At 46.3% G+C, this 13703-nt stretch overlaps 1 protein-coding gene across 2 annotated transcripts in view; it reads right to left on the reverse strand.

Moving 5' to 3' along the window:
- The window catches only part of ABRAXAS2 (abraxas 2, BRISC complex subunit), a 313192-nt gene extending 301318 nt beyond the window's left edge, over positions 1-11874 (reverse strand). Inside the window, exon 1 of one of the 2 annotated variants that reach the window (XM_085601520.1) lies at positions 11779-11874. In XM_085601520.1, the coding sequence (XP_085457646.1) occupies positions 11779-11850 (72 nt within the window). In that variant the 5' untranslated portion in view covers positions 11851-11874. Of the gene's footprint in view, positions 1-6843; positions 6988-11778 lie in introns of those variants that run through there. The other variant, XM_085601512.1, reaches the window with a different exon arrangement.
- Between the last annotated feature and the right edge of the window lie 1829 nt (positions 11875-13703).

Raw genomic sequence — 13703 nt, forward strand, 5'->3', positions numbered from 1 at the left:
ATCAAGAAAGGCAGGCAGCTGCCATGTTTAAAACTAAAGCCGTGGTACAAGCAGCAAAGCTGGCAATATTTGCAACTTGTACGTCGCTATCTAAACCGCGGCGTGCTACAAAAGTGAATAAATAGAAACTTGTTTATTTTCTTATCTGATGATGGACCAAACATCGATGAAGCACTATATACAGAGAATCATCTCTAGGCGCTAACACGTATGCACCTTAGGAGTCAACGTAACTCTGTACAGCTCGGAAGGGAACTAATCCAACCTGAAACAGAGTGTGCTCTTTATATGACTTGCGTGTGAATCGCGTCTAGGGGCTAGGAACGGTCACCAGTAATGCAAGTTGCAAGCATGATGTATCTTTATATATTGCACATACCGCACATTAAGTAGATAGCGCCACGCGAGGATGTATAGGGCGAGGCACGAACACATACCAGCGCATTTGAGGAGACAAGAAGACAAGAATTGTACAAGATCATCGAACACAGTTAAGAGGCATAGCCGGGATTAGAGAAGAGACTGCAAGGTGGAGTAGTTGAAGTGAGGGGATGGCCATGCATATTAGCTTGTGCGCGCTATTGGTGCGGATTCACGGACATTGGGAGGCCGATAAAGTGAGGGCAAGGACAGCTGTGCAAGACAAGCAGTGGAGAAAGAAAAAAAAAAAAAACAAGCCCGGGAGTTGTGTGGCGCGCGCGGCGGCAAGTGTAAAAGCAGCTGCAGTGTCCCGCGAGCGTATGGGTGCCAGCGAGCCATGCGCTTAATGAGCCATGACGAGAGAGGAAAGCCAAATGTTGCCTGTGCGCGTAACTGTGCGCGTAACCACATTTTTGAAGCCTACTTACTATGCGCTGGCTCAGGCGAGAGCTAGAAAACCAAGGGGCTGGTGGGGGGGGGGGTTGAGAGAGCCTGGAAGAGCACCAGGAACACGCGATTCTAGCAAGTCCCCTTCTATATCTTGCATAGAGCGTACCTCACCCCGGGTAAAATTGACAAATACTTCGATACCATCTCAGCCGCCTGCCCCTGCTGGAATATGGAGGGAGCAGGGTTTCTGCATATGTTTTGGGATTGCCCAAATTGGAGTCGTTTTTGGGAGGGGGTTACTACAGTATTGGCGACTGTAACAGACAGGGAGGTTTAAACGACTCCAGGTTATTGCCTGCTGCACTGGCTCCCCACGCAGCGAGGAACAAGGTCACGAGTAGGTTTTTAGACTTGGGGCTGGTATTGGCCAAAAGGACTATCCCTAGTCATTGGAAAGCGTGGAGTGGCCCTAATATATCCAGATGGACAAGAGGATTTGTTAAATGGGCGGAATGCGTGGGAGCAGTCCGGCTGCAAATAGCAACAAGCATTGGCATAGCCAATAGGTCTCTCCTTTGGGACCTTATAAGTGTTTAGCCATGCAACAGTTGCATAACTAAATACATTTAAGGTCCCAAAAACGAGACCTATTGGCTATGGCTCGCGGCCGTGCGGCCGCAAAAGTGAAAGTAATTGCGGTTAAGCGCGGCGCGCGCGCCCGCACACATGCACTGTAGGTGTAGGCTGGCCTGGTAGCACTTTTTGGAGCCCTCTCAATAAGTCTCGCCAGACCAGCGCATGCGCTGGGTTAGGCGAGACCTAAAAAGAACAGGGAGCGAGAAAACATTAGAAACAGCTAGGGTGGGGGTGGAGCTCCTGAAACACCCAGATGAGAACAGGGAAGATAGTCTGGCTGAAGATGGCCCGGGTGCTGGCAACTAGCTCCCCCCCAAGCTTTCCCCTCAGATCCTAGTGAATGCCCACACATCAAGCTGGGCGCGCCACCACATGTGCCCCCCTCCTGGATTTCCAACGGTACAACCTCGCTAGGGCGGAGGATAGCTACAACATGGGATAACCCTAGAGTACAAAAATTGGGATCGATCGTAAGCGACACGCCTGGGGGGTAGGACTAGTTGGGGGGGGGGGGGGGGGGGGGAGATTAGAGATGTATAGGGACTATAAAGACTGACAGAGGGGATCCCTGTCCATTGCAGTACTTTCTTATGTGGAGACTATGTAAAGGGTTGCCGAGTATGGGCATTGGGCATTTATGTTTCCTTATTCCATACTCTCCCACAATTGGGAGTTTTGGCCGACCGTGACTGAAAGGATTTACTTGTGTTATTGTCAAGTCATTTTTATTGACTTTGGCGCTTCTCAAATGTCACAACTGTAACCAGTAATCCATTGCCATTTGTTTACTGAAAATCCAATAAAATCTGGTTTTATTTTAAATGAGGGCTTGAACAGCATTTCTGAAGTTGCTTTCTGGAGGAAACGGTTTCACTTTCTTTAAAAGAGAGGGCTGGAACCCCACTATTGTTGTATTTTTGTCAATATGTTGCTTCAAGGTGAAGTCCGTGTCAGGAAAAATCCAAGTGACTTTGCATTTGGTGAAAGTTGGGGTTCAATTCACTCAAGGTTCACGAAATTAGTACGAACATTTCTTCTGCATGCCCTACAGGTCATTCACCTCAGCCCAGACCGTATTTCCACATGTTCAGGTTGAGCACTTGGTTCAGGGATGTGATTTTTTTCAGCACCCCTTAATATCTTCCTAGGATCAAACCTGAGCAGATGCAGGTGCCCTAAGATCAATTGTTAAAGGAGAGCTAGGTTACAGCAGAATGAAATAAGCTGGCGAGACAATTAAGTGCACCTTGTCCTGTTTACTCCTTCTGCACCTTCAACTCATATGGTGGGACAAAGCAAATATAATCCCTGTCAGACTGGTGTATTGGAGGCCATCACTACATCGGTGTGTGGTCCAGTCAATCTGCAAAGTTTGCTGCTTCCACAAAGCACCCAGGGTCGGTGGAAGGCAAAAGCTTCAAATATCGCAGCCCCTTGAGACGCTGCGACTACGAAAGCCTGGGGAAGGCCTCAGAAGCCCAAGAGAGATCCAAACATGCCAGCCCCAGGATCATATGCCCCACCAGTCCCAGGTATGAACGCTGTCAGATATGTGTGGTCCATTTTTATTTTATTTTTAAAGTTTTATATAGCGCTAGCTTGACCCGTAGGTATCAGAGCGCTTTACATACATACTGTACAGAAAAACAGACGGAAATTGCATTACATAGTAGGCAGTAAGGAAGCAAAACCAGGGATAAAAAAAAATACAGCATGGAATATAAGGTGGTTAACACAGTCCGGTAGCCAACTATCCTAGAATGTCAAGAGAGAGGAGTAAACTCGGATACTAAAGTCTAGGTTAGTTGACGTTGGTCAGGAAAGAATTTATTAAGGAGATGGATTTTCAGGTCCCTTTTGAAACAGGAGAAGGAGTGGTTGCATCTGAGGACTATAGGGAGAGCATGCCACATCCTGGGAGCGTTGCCAGAGAACGATCGGTATTGTGTGGTTTTCTTTTTCAGTTTCAGATGAATAAGAAGGAGTGAGTTGGAGCTTCTCCGCGATCTGGATTGACCTGCTCTTACCAGTTTGTTGTTCAGGTAATTAGGGGCCGGAGAGTGAAGGGTTTTGTGTGTGATGCAGGCCAGTTTGTAAATACACCTCCCTTCCATGGGAAGCCAGTTGAGGGAGTTGAGAGCTGGAGTCATGTGATCAAATCTTTTTACTCCAGATACGAGTCGAGCGGCCATGTTCAACACTGCCTTTAGAGGGGCTAGGTGAGCTTTTGGAGTCCCTGTTAGGATGGCGTTCCCGTAGTCGATTTTAAAGAGAACTAGGGATTGGACTACTGTCTTGAGGTCATCATGGGGAAGAAAAGGTTTCAATTTCTTGAGGTGTTTTAGGGAGAAAAGAGCACTTTTTGCAGAGTTTTTGATGTGGGCCTCCAAAGATAAGTTCTTGTCAAGGGTGATGCCTAGCGACTTAACTGAGTCGGATAGGACGATGGGGCAGTTTAGGGCGACCAGAATCTTGAGCCACTCTTGGATTGGACGATGGTTGCTTTTTGGAGAGAATAGGATTAGTTCTGTTTTATCTGGATTGAGTTTTAAGTGGTTAGCGTTGAACCAAGTTTGGATCTCCGTTAGAGTGGCATTGAGGTGTTGGATGTCGCTGGGAGACTTGATTTTGAAATAGATTTGGGTGTCATCAGCGTAAATGTGGTAATTCACTCCAGCTTTTTTCAAGATGATTGTGAGGGGCTCCATGAAAAGATTGAAGAGGGCCGGGGAGAGGATCGAGCCTTGCGGGACCCCAAGTATGACTTTTGTTGGCTTTGAGAGACAGGAGTTGATTTTAATTTGTCCATGGCACCTCCAGTCAATCTAGCAGATGCCTTGGGGGTAGACATGGCTAGCCACACATGCCGCGCTGCTAACAAAAAGGAGGGACGAGAAAGGGCTATGAAGGTCCAGCGTACGGGCCATAGTACAAGTAACAAAACAAAACAAAAAAAAAAAAAAAAAAAAAAAAAAAAAGGAGTTTGCAGTTCCTAAGGGGGGGAACAAACATGGGGCGAGATCCAATAGTGGCTAATGAGAGGGAGGATGGTGAATCCTTCCTTTCAGAATGAGGGCCCTCACACACCCAGCCCGCTGGGTGTCATGCTTCATCATCGGGCATGCTCCTTGTCGGGTCGGCACTGCAATACCCGACGGGCACCCTCAGTGGGGGCTCTTTGGCGGAGATCTTTTATTCCTTGCCGTTTGGTGCGGTGTGTGTAAGGGGCCCTAAAGTGTAGAAGTGCAGTGATGTGGGTTCTAGTAGACCATGTGAATTAAAACGGGGAAATAGGAGGATCAGGTAAACTAATTTTAATGATCCTGCCTCCTAACCTGATACAAATGCACCGCAGGGTAGGTCCTATGTGGGCACGAGAAAACGACAATCGTTACTTTAACATGTCCATTCTATGCCGAAATCCGATGGGGCCAGTCTTGACTAGATTTTATATTGGCTACTGCACCTACGGACCTCACATGCCTCTGGTGCAACTAAACTGGTAAAACTAGGTTAATACACGATATTACCAATGAATTGAGTGTAGATTTATCTTCTTAGTTAGGTCCTGAAGAATTGCCGCTAGATCTCTCCGTTGATCTCTCAGTTGAAGCGTCCCTCGCAGCCTTCACATCTGACCAATGCGGAAGATTTCAGAGACGTGAAGGCTGCGAGGGACGCTTCAAATACCGAAGCTGTGGATCCCAGGATTCACTCTGCCGGAATGCATATCTACCCGCATCATGCCTGACACAGTGCCCCGGATTGAAATTCGATTCAAGCAATTCAGCATTAATTACCAGAAGCTTCCCTCTGCCTGAAGTGCCTAAAGATAAGCAAACAGTCGCCTCCCACAGCACGTAGTAAAGACAATTTTAACCTACCTGAGGTGCATAAAATCTTAATACGACACGTCCCCGTTGCCCTAGTAAGCATACATGCCCGACAGACGTTTCATCTTTCATACGTGATAAATTTCCATTTAAAAAGCGATTTCAAAAACCACCCATTGGTCACCTCCATTGCACCCATCTCAAATTGTGGAATGATGTTGTATTGTTCGACCTAGTCCTGAGGAGAACCCTAAAGAAAGTAGGGGTTCCGAAATGCGTCGACCTGACTCAGCTAGTCACAATTCTTTTCTTGAGCCACAGAGTAACACAGTGTGCAGACAGGGCAATCAGCCTGTTGTATTCAGATCATGTATGATTAGCTATCTTTGGCAGGTTGCAGGTTTACGAATTGTAAATAATCTGTGCCGCCATTGTTCTGTGTAAAATTGAAGGACTGGTCATTCTTTGCCTTTTTATGTGCTGTCAGTTTATTGGGTTTGCAATTGTCTAAATGTCTATGTACAGTTATTCATGTTTTGTTTAATCTTTCTATTTGATTGTTCGTCCCTGTTTTGACATGATTTAAATGTTGAATGTGTATGTCAAAAAATTAACAAATTGTCAAGGTGTAATAAAAACACCAAACCACTTTTAGTTGTCAGGGTGTTTTTTGCATATATGGCATACATTTGAGTTACGCACACAAACACCCTGTTTAAAAAAAAAAAAATCATTGGCAGTCTAGCACTGTTTTGCTATATAAAAATAAAGCCCACCCCTCTAAGCCCGGTTCACTTCCAACCTCAAGGATGAGGGGAACAAAATGTCATGCATTTAAAGCTCTGGCGTATGCACGTAGCCCGTCCTCACCAATGACTTAAAATTCCAAAGAGTATTACGCAAACATGACTCTTAAATCAACATTTCTTCCAAACCTAATTATTGCCATCCTAAACTGACCCAGTTACAACACTCTCTTGTGAAAACTTCCTTGGTAAACAGTCAAAATCCAGAAGAGTACCTGATCTAAATAAACTGTAAATTTCAGAATGGTCACTTTGTCATGAGCAACTCTGCAAAATTCAAAAACCTTTCTCTACAATATGAAACAGACGTGCTGCTTTAATGATACTGTCCCACCCAAGTTAATGAAGCATGGTCGGGTAATATCCTGAAAGGTAGTGCTACGCATCCTCAAGAACAAGCACCCACATTACGCCCTTTGACACTAACATTCTAGATCCCAGCCTAGGAACAACATTGAGAACAGCAGCCTTCAAGTAGTTGATAAGATTCTCTCCATGCATGATCATTACGACTCTTGGCTTCTTGCCGTTTCAGAAATCATTAGGGGCTTTCTATACTACTGACAATGTGACCGAGGGCTCTCTCTCCCTCATTGTGTACGGGCATGTGAGAAGCTCTCATCCTTCATCTCAGACTGTTGACAATTTGTACCAACCATGTGTTACGAAAAGCCTCAAAACTCAACTGTTGCCATTTCTCTTCAAAATTTACACTGAAATACCATGTTGGTTTTTAATACTCATAAGCATTTACTTACAAAAAAATCTCCATCAATGTAACAGACGTGAGAGATCCCATCTAGATGAAGAACTGCCTCAGTTACTTTGGAAGCTGTAGTCCATGAAATTCCTTCAATCGTTCCAAGACAGACAATATCAAGTACCATACACTCACCCCACTACACCTTTGTATTGTTAACTGGTTTTGTTTTAACCCATCTCTAGATCTCAAAGTTCCCATTGTCAAACCTTACAAATCATATGTGTTCCAACATCAATTCTAGCCAAATCAATGATCTCACCACTGTCACCAAATGTAACCTCCTGGTTCTAGTCATTCCTGCATAATCGCCCCTCAGAAATACATCCATGATGTGTTTTCCTACACCCTAAAAGCCAGTGTACACCGCTTTACACCTCATTTGGAGTGAATTTTTTTTTTTACATAAATACCTTTACAGGAATTTCAAAACAAGCAACAATAATATGAAATCCAGTGTGGTAGTGACAACAGCATTATGAAAGACAGCAGTAAGTGGCCAACATCAATGAGAGTAACAGCATGACAACTCAACTCCACTGTTGCTTCTCTCCCACAAGTATTTCAATGGCACAGGTGATTCATGAGGTCTGGAGCAATGTAGCATATTACAGCCCATGTCAACACTAAGTAGCAATGATAAAGTGTTCTATCAACTGCTCCAAATCGGAGCGTGTTTACAGCGTGAGGCAACTCAAACTTAACTAAGTACATTGGTGTCTCTGACGGATCCATGCTGCCTAGTCACTCACTGAGGGCCTGGGTGTTTATTTGACCTTCCACTTCTTTACAATTTCTCATTTAACGAGGCATAACCCCACACTTACTAAACATTTCCGCCTCCCTAAGCAATTTCTAGGTCTTTGAGATGTTGGGAGTATCCGCATGAAGTCACTCCAAGATCTCACTCAAAGCTCGGAAGACCTCTCCCCAGAAACCCTCAACCATCCTACAACCCCAAACTGTGGGGAAAGCCCCCTCTGCGAGTGAGAAAGCTTATGCAATCAGGTGAGATATTCGATTTCGTATCTTCCATAGTCTTTCAGGCCTTTATCATACACAGTAGATAAGACCTTGCCAACTATTGGCCTACTGCTCATACCCTGCATCAGCAAGCTCACTGAAAAAAAGTCAATGCTCTACTTCAAGACCATATTAACACCAACCATCTCCTACACAGCTATCAATTCAGCTTCAGTTCATACTGCAGTACGCACAAAACGCCACTGGAAATTACTTGAGGCCGCTTCCAAGGCCATCCTTATTTTGCACACCAGTTTCGACCCAGCCATATGCAATTCAGTCTTGACCCTGCCCCGATGGAAACAGTCAAGCCCCAACTGCCAGGCCAGGTCCTCTGTGAACCGGACAACAAGCAACCTAGGACTGAAGGATTGAAATGCTGCCCCAAGTAATTACCAGTGAACGAGACTAATTCAAGCATTCCATCCATCACTTTTTGTATATTTCAGATCTTACTGCAGCACAGTGACAACTACTTTATATCATAGTCTTGCCTTCTGACATTTCTGGACCTGTCAGTTGCTTTCAACACTATCTACCACCCCACCATCATCCAGACCCTGAAGTCTCAAAAGGGATTCACTAGTTTTCATCATACCTATTGAACGGATACCAGTTCCTTCATATGGGCACCAGGTCCATGATCACCTGAAATGTTCCCAGGTTCCATCTTATCCCCGGTCATCTTTAACCTCAACATGTAACACCTTGGGGCTCTCCTCCGAGAGAACATCAAAATTCACCAATACACTGACACACAGCTCTGTTTAAAGGTCTCCACTGCTCCAGACAACCAATGCCTTAAACACTGCATGCGCATCTTTCAGTCTTATGTGCCCAGCACCTACCTGAGGCATAACTCTAATAAAATGGAATTGCTGCTATTAGTCAAAAATAGGCTAGAGCTGCTCCAACCTAGCTCATCTATATTAACTTAGAATCGAACTGTAACTCCTCACCCAATGTCAAGTCACACAGATTACCCCTGAACATCGATCATACTGTCAAAGAACATATCACCAAGAAAAACTAAAAAGTCCTGGTACTAGCTCTCCACTCTAAAGAAAGCAAAAATATTTTTAACAGAATCAATTTCACAACTGCTGTTTAAGCTCTTGCCCTAGTCACACGAATGGTGGCACCACTGTGCTCCACAGCCTCAAAGATGCCACACTTGCCTCTATTAAGGACATTCTATATGCATCAGCATGCCTCATCACCTGCTTGAAAAACTATAACCACATCAACTCCCACAATCACTGAACTCCACCATCTTCAAAACGAGCTGCATCACCTCAAAAGCCATCACTTATGCCGATGTGACATACAAGCTTCGCAACTCCTATGGCTTTCGGAAAATCCACAGCCTGGACACCATCGGACTGGAGGCGAAGAAGTGCCAAAAACAATGCAACAGGCCAAAGACATTCCTGGTATCCATGAGGACTGCCCCAACCTTGCTCCAATTTAGGAAAAAGCCGTTAACATACCTCTTTAAAGAACACTATATTATGAGCCAGCAACAGTCCAAGCTTGCTCTTAAAACCCAGCTCCGTACTGAAAATCCATTACCTTCAAATAAGACACGACCTAGAAAAAAAGTAAATTCCATAAACCAAGACACTGATGCTATGTTCTAATTAAGAACTGATCCTTCACACCTGAGGTAAAAATTATCTTAAAATTAATCTCCACGGAATAACCGAAGTCTTCTGCACAAATCTGTTTAACCACTTCGAGCGCAATTTACAACTCACTTTCCCTCGATAGTCATTAGCCGTGGTCTATCATTCAAAAGCCTCTTCGAATAACGTTAGTTCAAACCTCACCTATGGCTTCAATTAAAACACATAATGGCGGCATCTCCTCCCAAGTTGTACAGTCACCTAATCCTCACATCTTCTATTGTTTATCAATTGCAGATACTATTGCAACTGATTGATTCATTGTTTTACGGTAGGGTTATGTAAAAGCTAACACTAAAACACAGAAATCCTGAGGTGTACAGCTTGACATCTCTTTGCTCAAACAAAGCAACGCCTGTCACCAGGTCTCTTACCTCCAGGCACCGGTTGCCATTAAGTCTTGTTGCTAATGCTAAAGTGAGTCACCTGGTTGCATTCCTATAGGCACCTGCTTGTCAAGAGTATCATTCCAAAGGGACCACTCCACACATTTTAACTTGTCATGGGGTTTCATTTCTCAGTGCACAACATGGCAGAATGTCTCACTCTCTAGGACACTATCAATGGATTCGAGTCATAAGGACACCGTCAATAGGTCTAAATCTTTGCAGCGCCACCGGTCAGGGCCATTGTTTCTGAAAGCACACGTATTACTAGGTTTCTTTCAGGAGGGCAAAGCACATCAAGTGGTCTTATTTCACTGTGCACGGACCTCAATCCTGCCTGATAGGGGTATCATTCTCTGCGGCATAACTAGGTAGTGCAACTCAATCCACAGGCCACTGCACAGTAGTGGTTTTCACTTGGTGCACCGCCTCTCAAAGGTCCCATGCCACTATCAGGGATCCATTCCTTGGTATACTGTGTATCAATTCGCCTGAATCCTCGGCACAGTCTGAAACTATGACTCAATTCTCAAAGCACAACCTGCCATTAGGTTTCAGTCTTCAAGGCAGCGCCTATCACACAGGGTCCTTCCCAGGGACACTATCTGTACTAAAGTCGTAGGGGCAGATATACAAGCCCCTTGCAACACTTTTGTGCCACCGTTGCGTCCCTTTTGTGACACAGCGGCGGTTAATCAAAGCACCATGTTGCGACACATTTACAATGTGACGCATCTAGAGATGCATCACGTTGTAAAGCCCTGCGTCACATTACACGTGCGTCAGATATAACGTATGAAGGGTGGGTGTTCCAACGCAAGAAAGCCTTGCAAAAGTGACGCAGTGAAATCTACAAGATTTCACAGCGCCACTTCTACAACGTCACTGCGTCAAAACCTTACGCCTGCTTGAAGCAGGTGTAAGGAGTGACGCAGTACAATAGATATAGGCCTTCCTGAGCATTGCTGGAGTTACGTCGTACTTGCGACATGACTCCAAGAATGCGTGACCTTTGCGCCAACAGATGCGTGACGCATCCATCAGTCCTTGCGCCATGGTGCGCCGCATCCATGGTGGCGCAAGGGTTTTTTTTGTGTGATGCCAGTAAACTGACGCATCTCTGCTACCATGCAGAGATGCGTCAGTTTCTTGTAAATCTGCCCCGTAATTCTTAGGACACCGTCTGTCAATGAACAGAGCTTCTTAGAGCCCACAGTAACATCGTTTCATTGGGCCTCATAATTGGGCATAATCGGAGAGTGGGGTGGCAAATTCCATCAGGATTCATCAGGGCTTCTTGCTCAAAGCAACCACCGACTGCCTGTGATCTCATTTCCGAAAAAATGCTCTGTAACTAGCAGACGTTGTTCAGAGCACCGCCCTTCCAGAGGTCTCATTAATTCCTCATTGGCACCAATATTCAGGGTACACTGACACTGATATCATTCCTCAAGCGGTCTGCGGTCAGAGTTGGTCGCCTTCCACGTATCGATATAAGTTTGTCTATCTGTTAAAGCCTCGTTCGCATGACACTGCATATCAGAGGCTCACATTCCTCACAGTACACCCTGTAGATGCTGTCCCCCGCCCTCCAAGGCATTGCTTCACCTGGGAAGGGAGTCATCAGTATACTACACCGACTGTCAGAGGTTCGACTACTTAGGTATCTGTCTATTAACGAGTCTTTCTCTTTGGCCCTATCTGCCCCGCCCCAATTCACTCTAACTTCAGGATCTTACTCTACCTTGCCTCTCTGCCAGGTTATCATAACAAGCCATCCCTAACAACAAGTCGCCATTTCCCTTGCCCTCCTCCCACTTTCCCTCTTGCCCCGCTCACATGGTCTGCTCCGCTGTTGGCGCTGTGAAAACACACGGAACTGAAGGTGTAACCAGAAATGGAAGCCGCCATGATGGATACCCCCCTCCCTCCCACAATGCAACGCGCTCAACAGAACGACGCACCCGAGGTTCACTCACTTCCTGACCCGGACGGTGGCCTTATGGGAAATGGTGTCCCTAGATGCGGCCGAAACTTCTTTATGTAATTTTTATTTCATTATTTATTTCTATGCGTTTTTCTATAGCGCGGACTTTACCCGAAGGTGTCAGAGCGCTTCACTCACAATAGGAACAGTAATGATACATGAGGAGAAAATTACAAGTGAGCATTTTACAAAAGCAAACGTTACGTTACATGAGGCAATAATGACAATTGTGCATGTATCAAGACAGAGCAAACAAAATACAAGAGGTAGCAAACGATACGTTACAAGAGGAAAAAGTGACGTGTGCATGTTACAAAAGCGTACTAAGTACAAGTAGAGGTATAATACTGCAATAAATGGCAGACACTCAAAACACAAGAACAAACGTTACGTTACATGAGGCAATGGTGGCAATTGTCCATGTATCAAAAGCAAACAAAATACAAGAGGTAGCAAACGATACGTTACAAGAGGAAAAGTGAAAAGTGACGTGTGCATGTTACAAAAGAGTACAAAATACAAGTAGAACTATAGTACTGCCATCAATGGCAGACACTCAAACCACAAGAACACACTGGGAAGGCACTTCTATAGTCATGGAGAACAGAATTTCCTATAATGAGGACTTCTGTTGTACATGATGTTAGCGGACTAGCTCCGCGGGGACGAACGCAGTCTTTCCTCGCTGTTCGCCTGCCCTCCTGACGTCACGGCCAATCGCACTTCGAGGTCGGTCGTGACGTCAGCGGGGCGCGGCGGATCGGCAGACGGGAGCGCGGAATCTTCTCTAGCGGTTGTCTCCCCGCCCGCTCCCCGTGGGCCGTTGTACTGAGCACTAAGAATAATAAAGCGTTATCTTTTCCAACACATCGTCTCGCCTCCCTCACTCTGCCACTACAAATGGCGACGAGGGTTAATTGACGCTGTGCGGCCCACGTGGGGAATCCGGTGCCCTGAGCCCCTCGTGCTCCTCCATTGCTGCGGTGCTGCCCTCTGCTGGTCCTCTTGCAACCACGTGGGCATCCTGACGACGTTTGGTCTGTCCTGCTGCCAGCTGGATGCTGCGTGTCCCCTCTGGTCCCCGGCGGTACAGTCTGCTGCTGGCTGAGGGGGCTGGAGTGCTGGCCTTTGCTGTCTCGTGTGCCCAGGAGGTGTGCCGTGAGGATCATCCTTCCCTGTCCCACCCAGTGTGCTCCGGTGGGCGTGGGGCCCTACTTGCAGGTGCATCTGCAGGCGTGGTCCAGTTCTGCGTGCTGAGGTTCCAGGTCGTGCTGCCAGCCGTGCCTGTCCGGTGGCTGTCCTTGTGGTCGTCGTCCTCCTGCTGCGGTCCCTGACCTCCGACGATGGCTCAGCCGGTCAACATCTGCGTACCTCCTCTGTTCCTTGATTCTCCTGGTAAGCCGTGCATGAAATGGAAGGGGTGGCTACGTGCGTTTGAGAACTATATCGTTTCCATAGACGGCGAGGGATATAGCCCCGAGCGCAAGAAGGCGCTATTGTTCGGACTGCTGGGGAAGGCCGGCCAGGAAGTTTTTGACAGTCTGCCAGTGTTCGTGGACCCCCCCGGGGTTCCCGCTCCTCTGAATGTGTATCAAGAGGCGGTTAAGCGGCTTGAACTGCAGTATTCCGAGGAAGGTAACATCATGGTGGGGCGCCATAAGTTTGCTCTGCGGCGACAGGAGGAAGGAGAGACTATTGAGGAGTACATTGCCTGCTTACGCGTTCTGGCGCAAGACTGTGAATTTGCGGAGATGACCGATACTTACATCAGAGATCA

This window comes from Triturus cristatus, chromosome 1_2 (assembly GCF_964204655.1).
Source record: "Triturus cristatus chromosome 1_2, aTriCri1.1, whole genome shotgun sequence".
Taxonomy (NCBI): domain Eukaryota; kingdom Metazoa; phylum Chordata; class Amphibia; order Caudata; family Salamandridae; genus Triturus; species Triturus cristatus.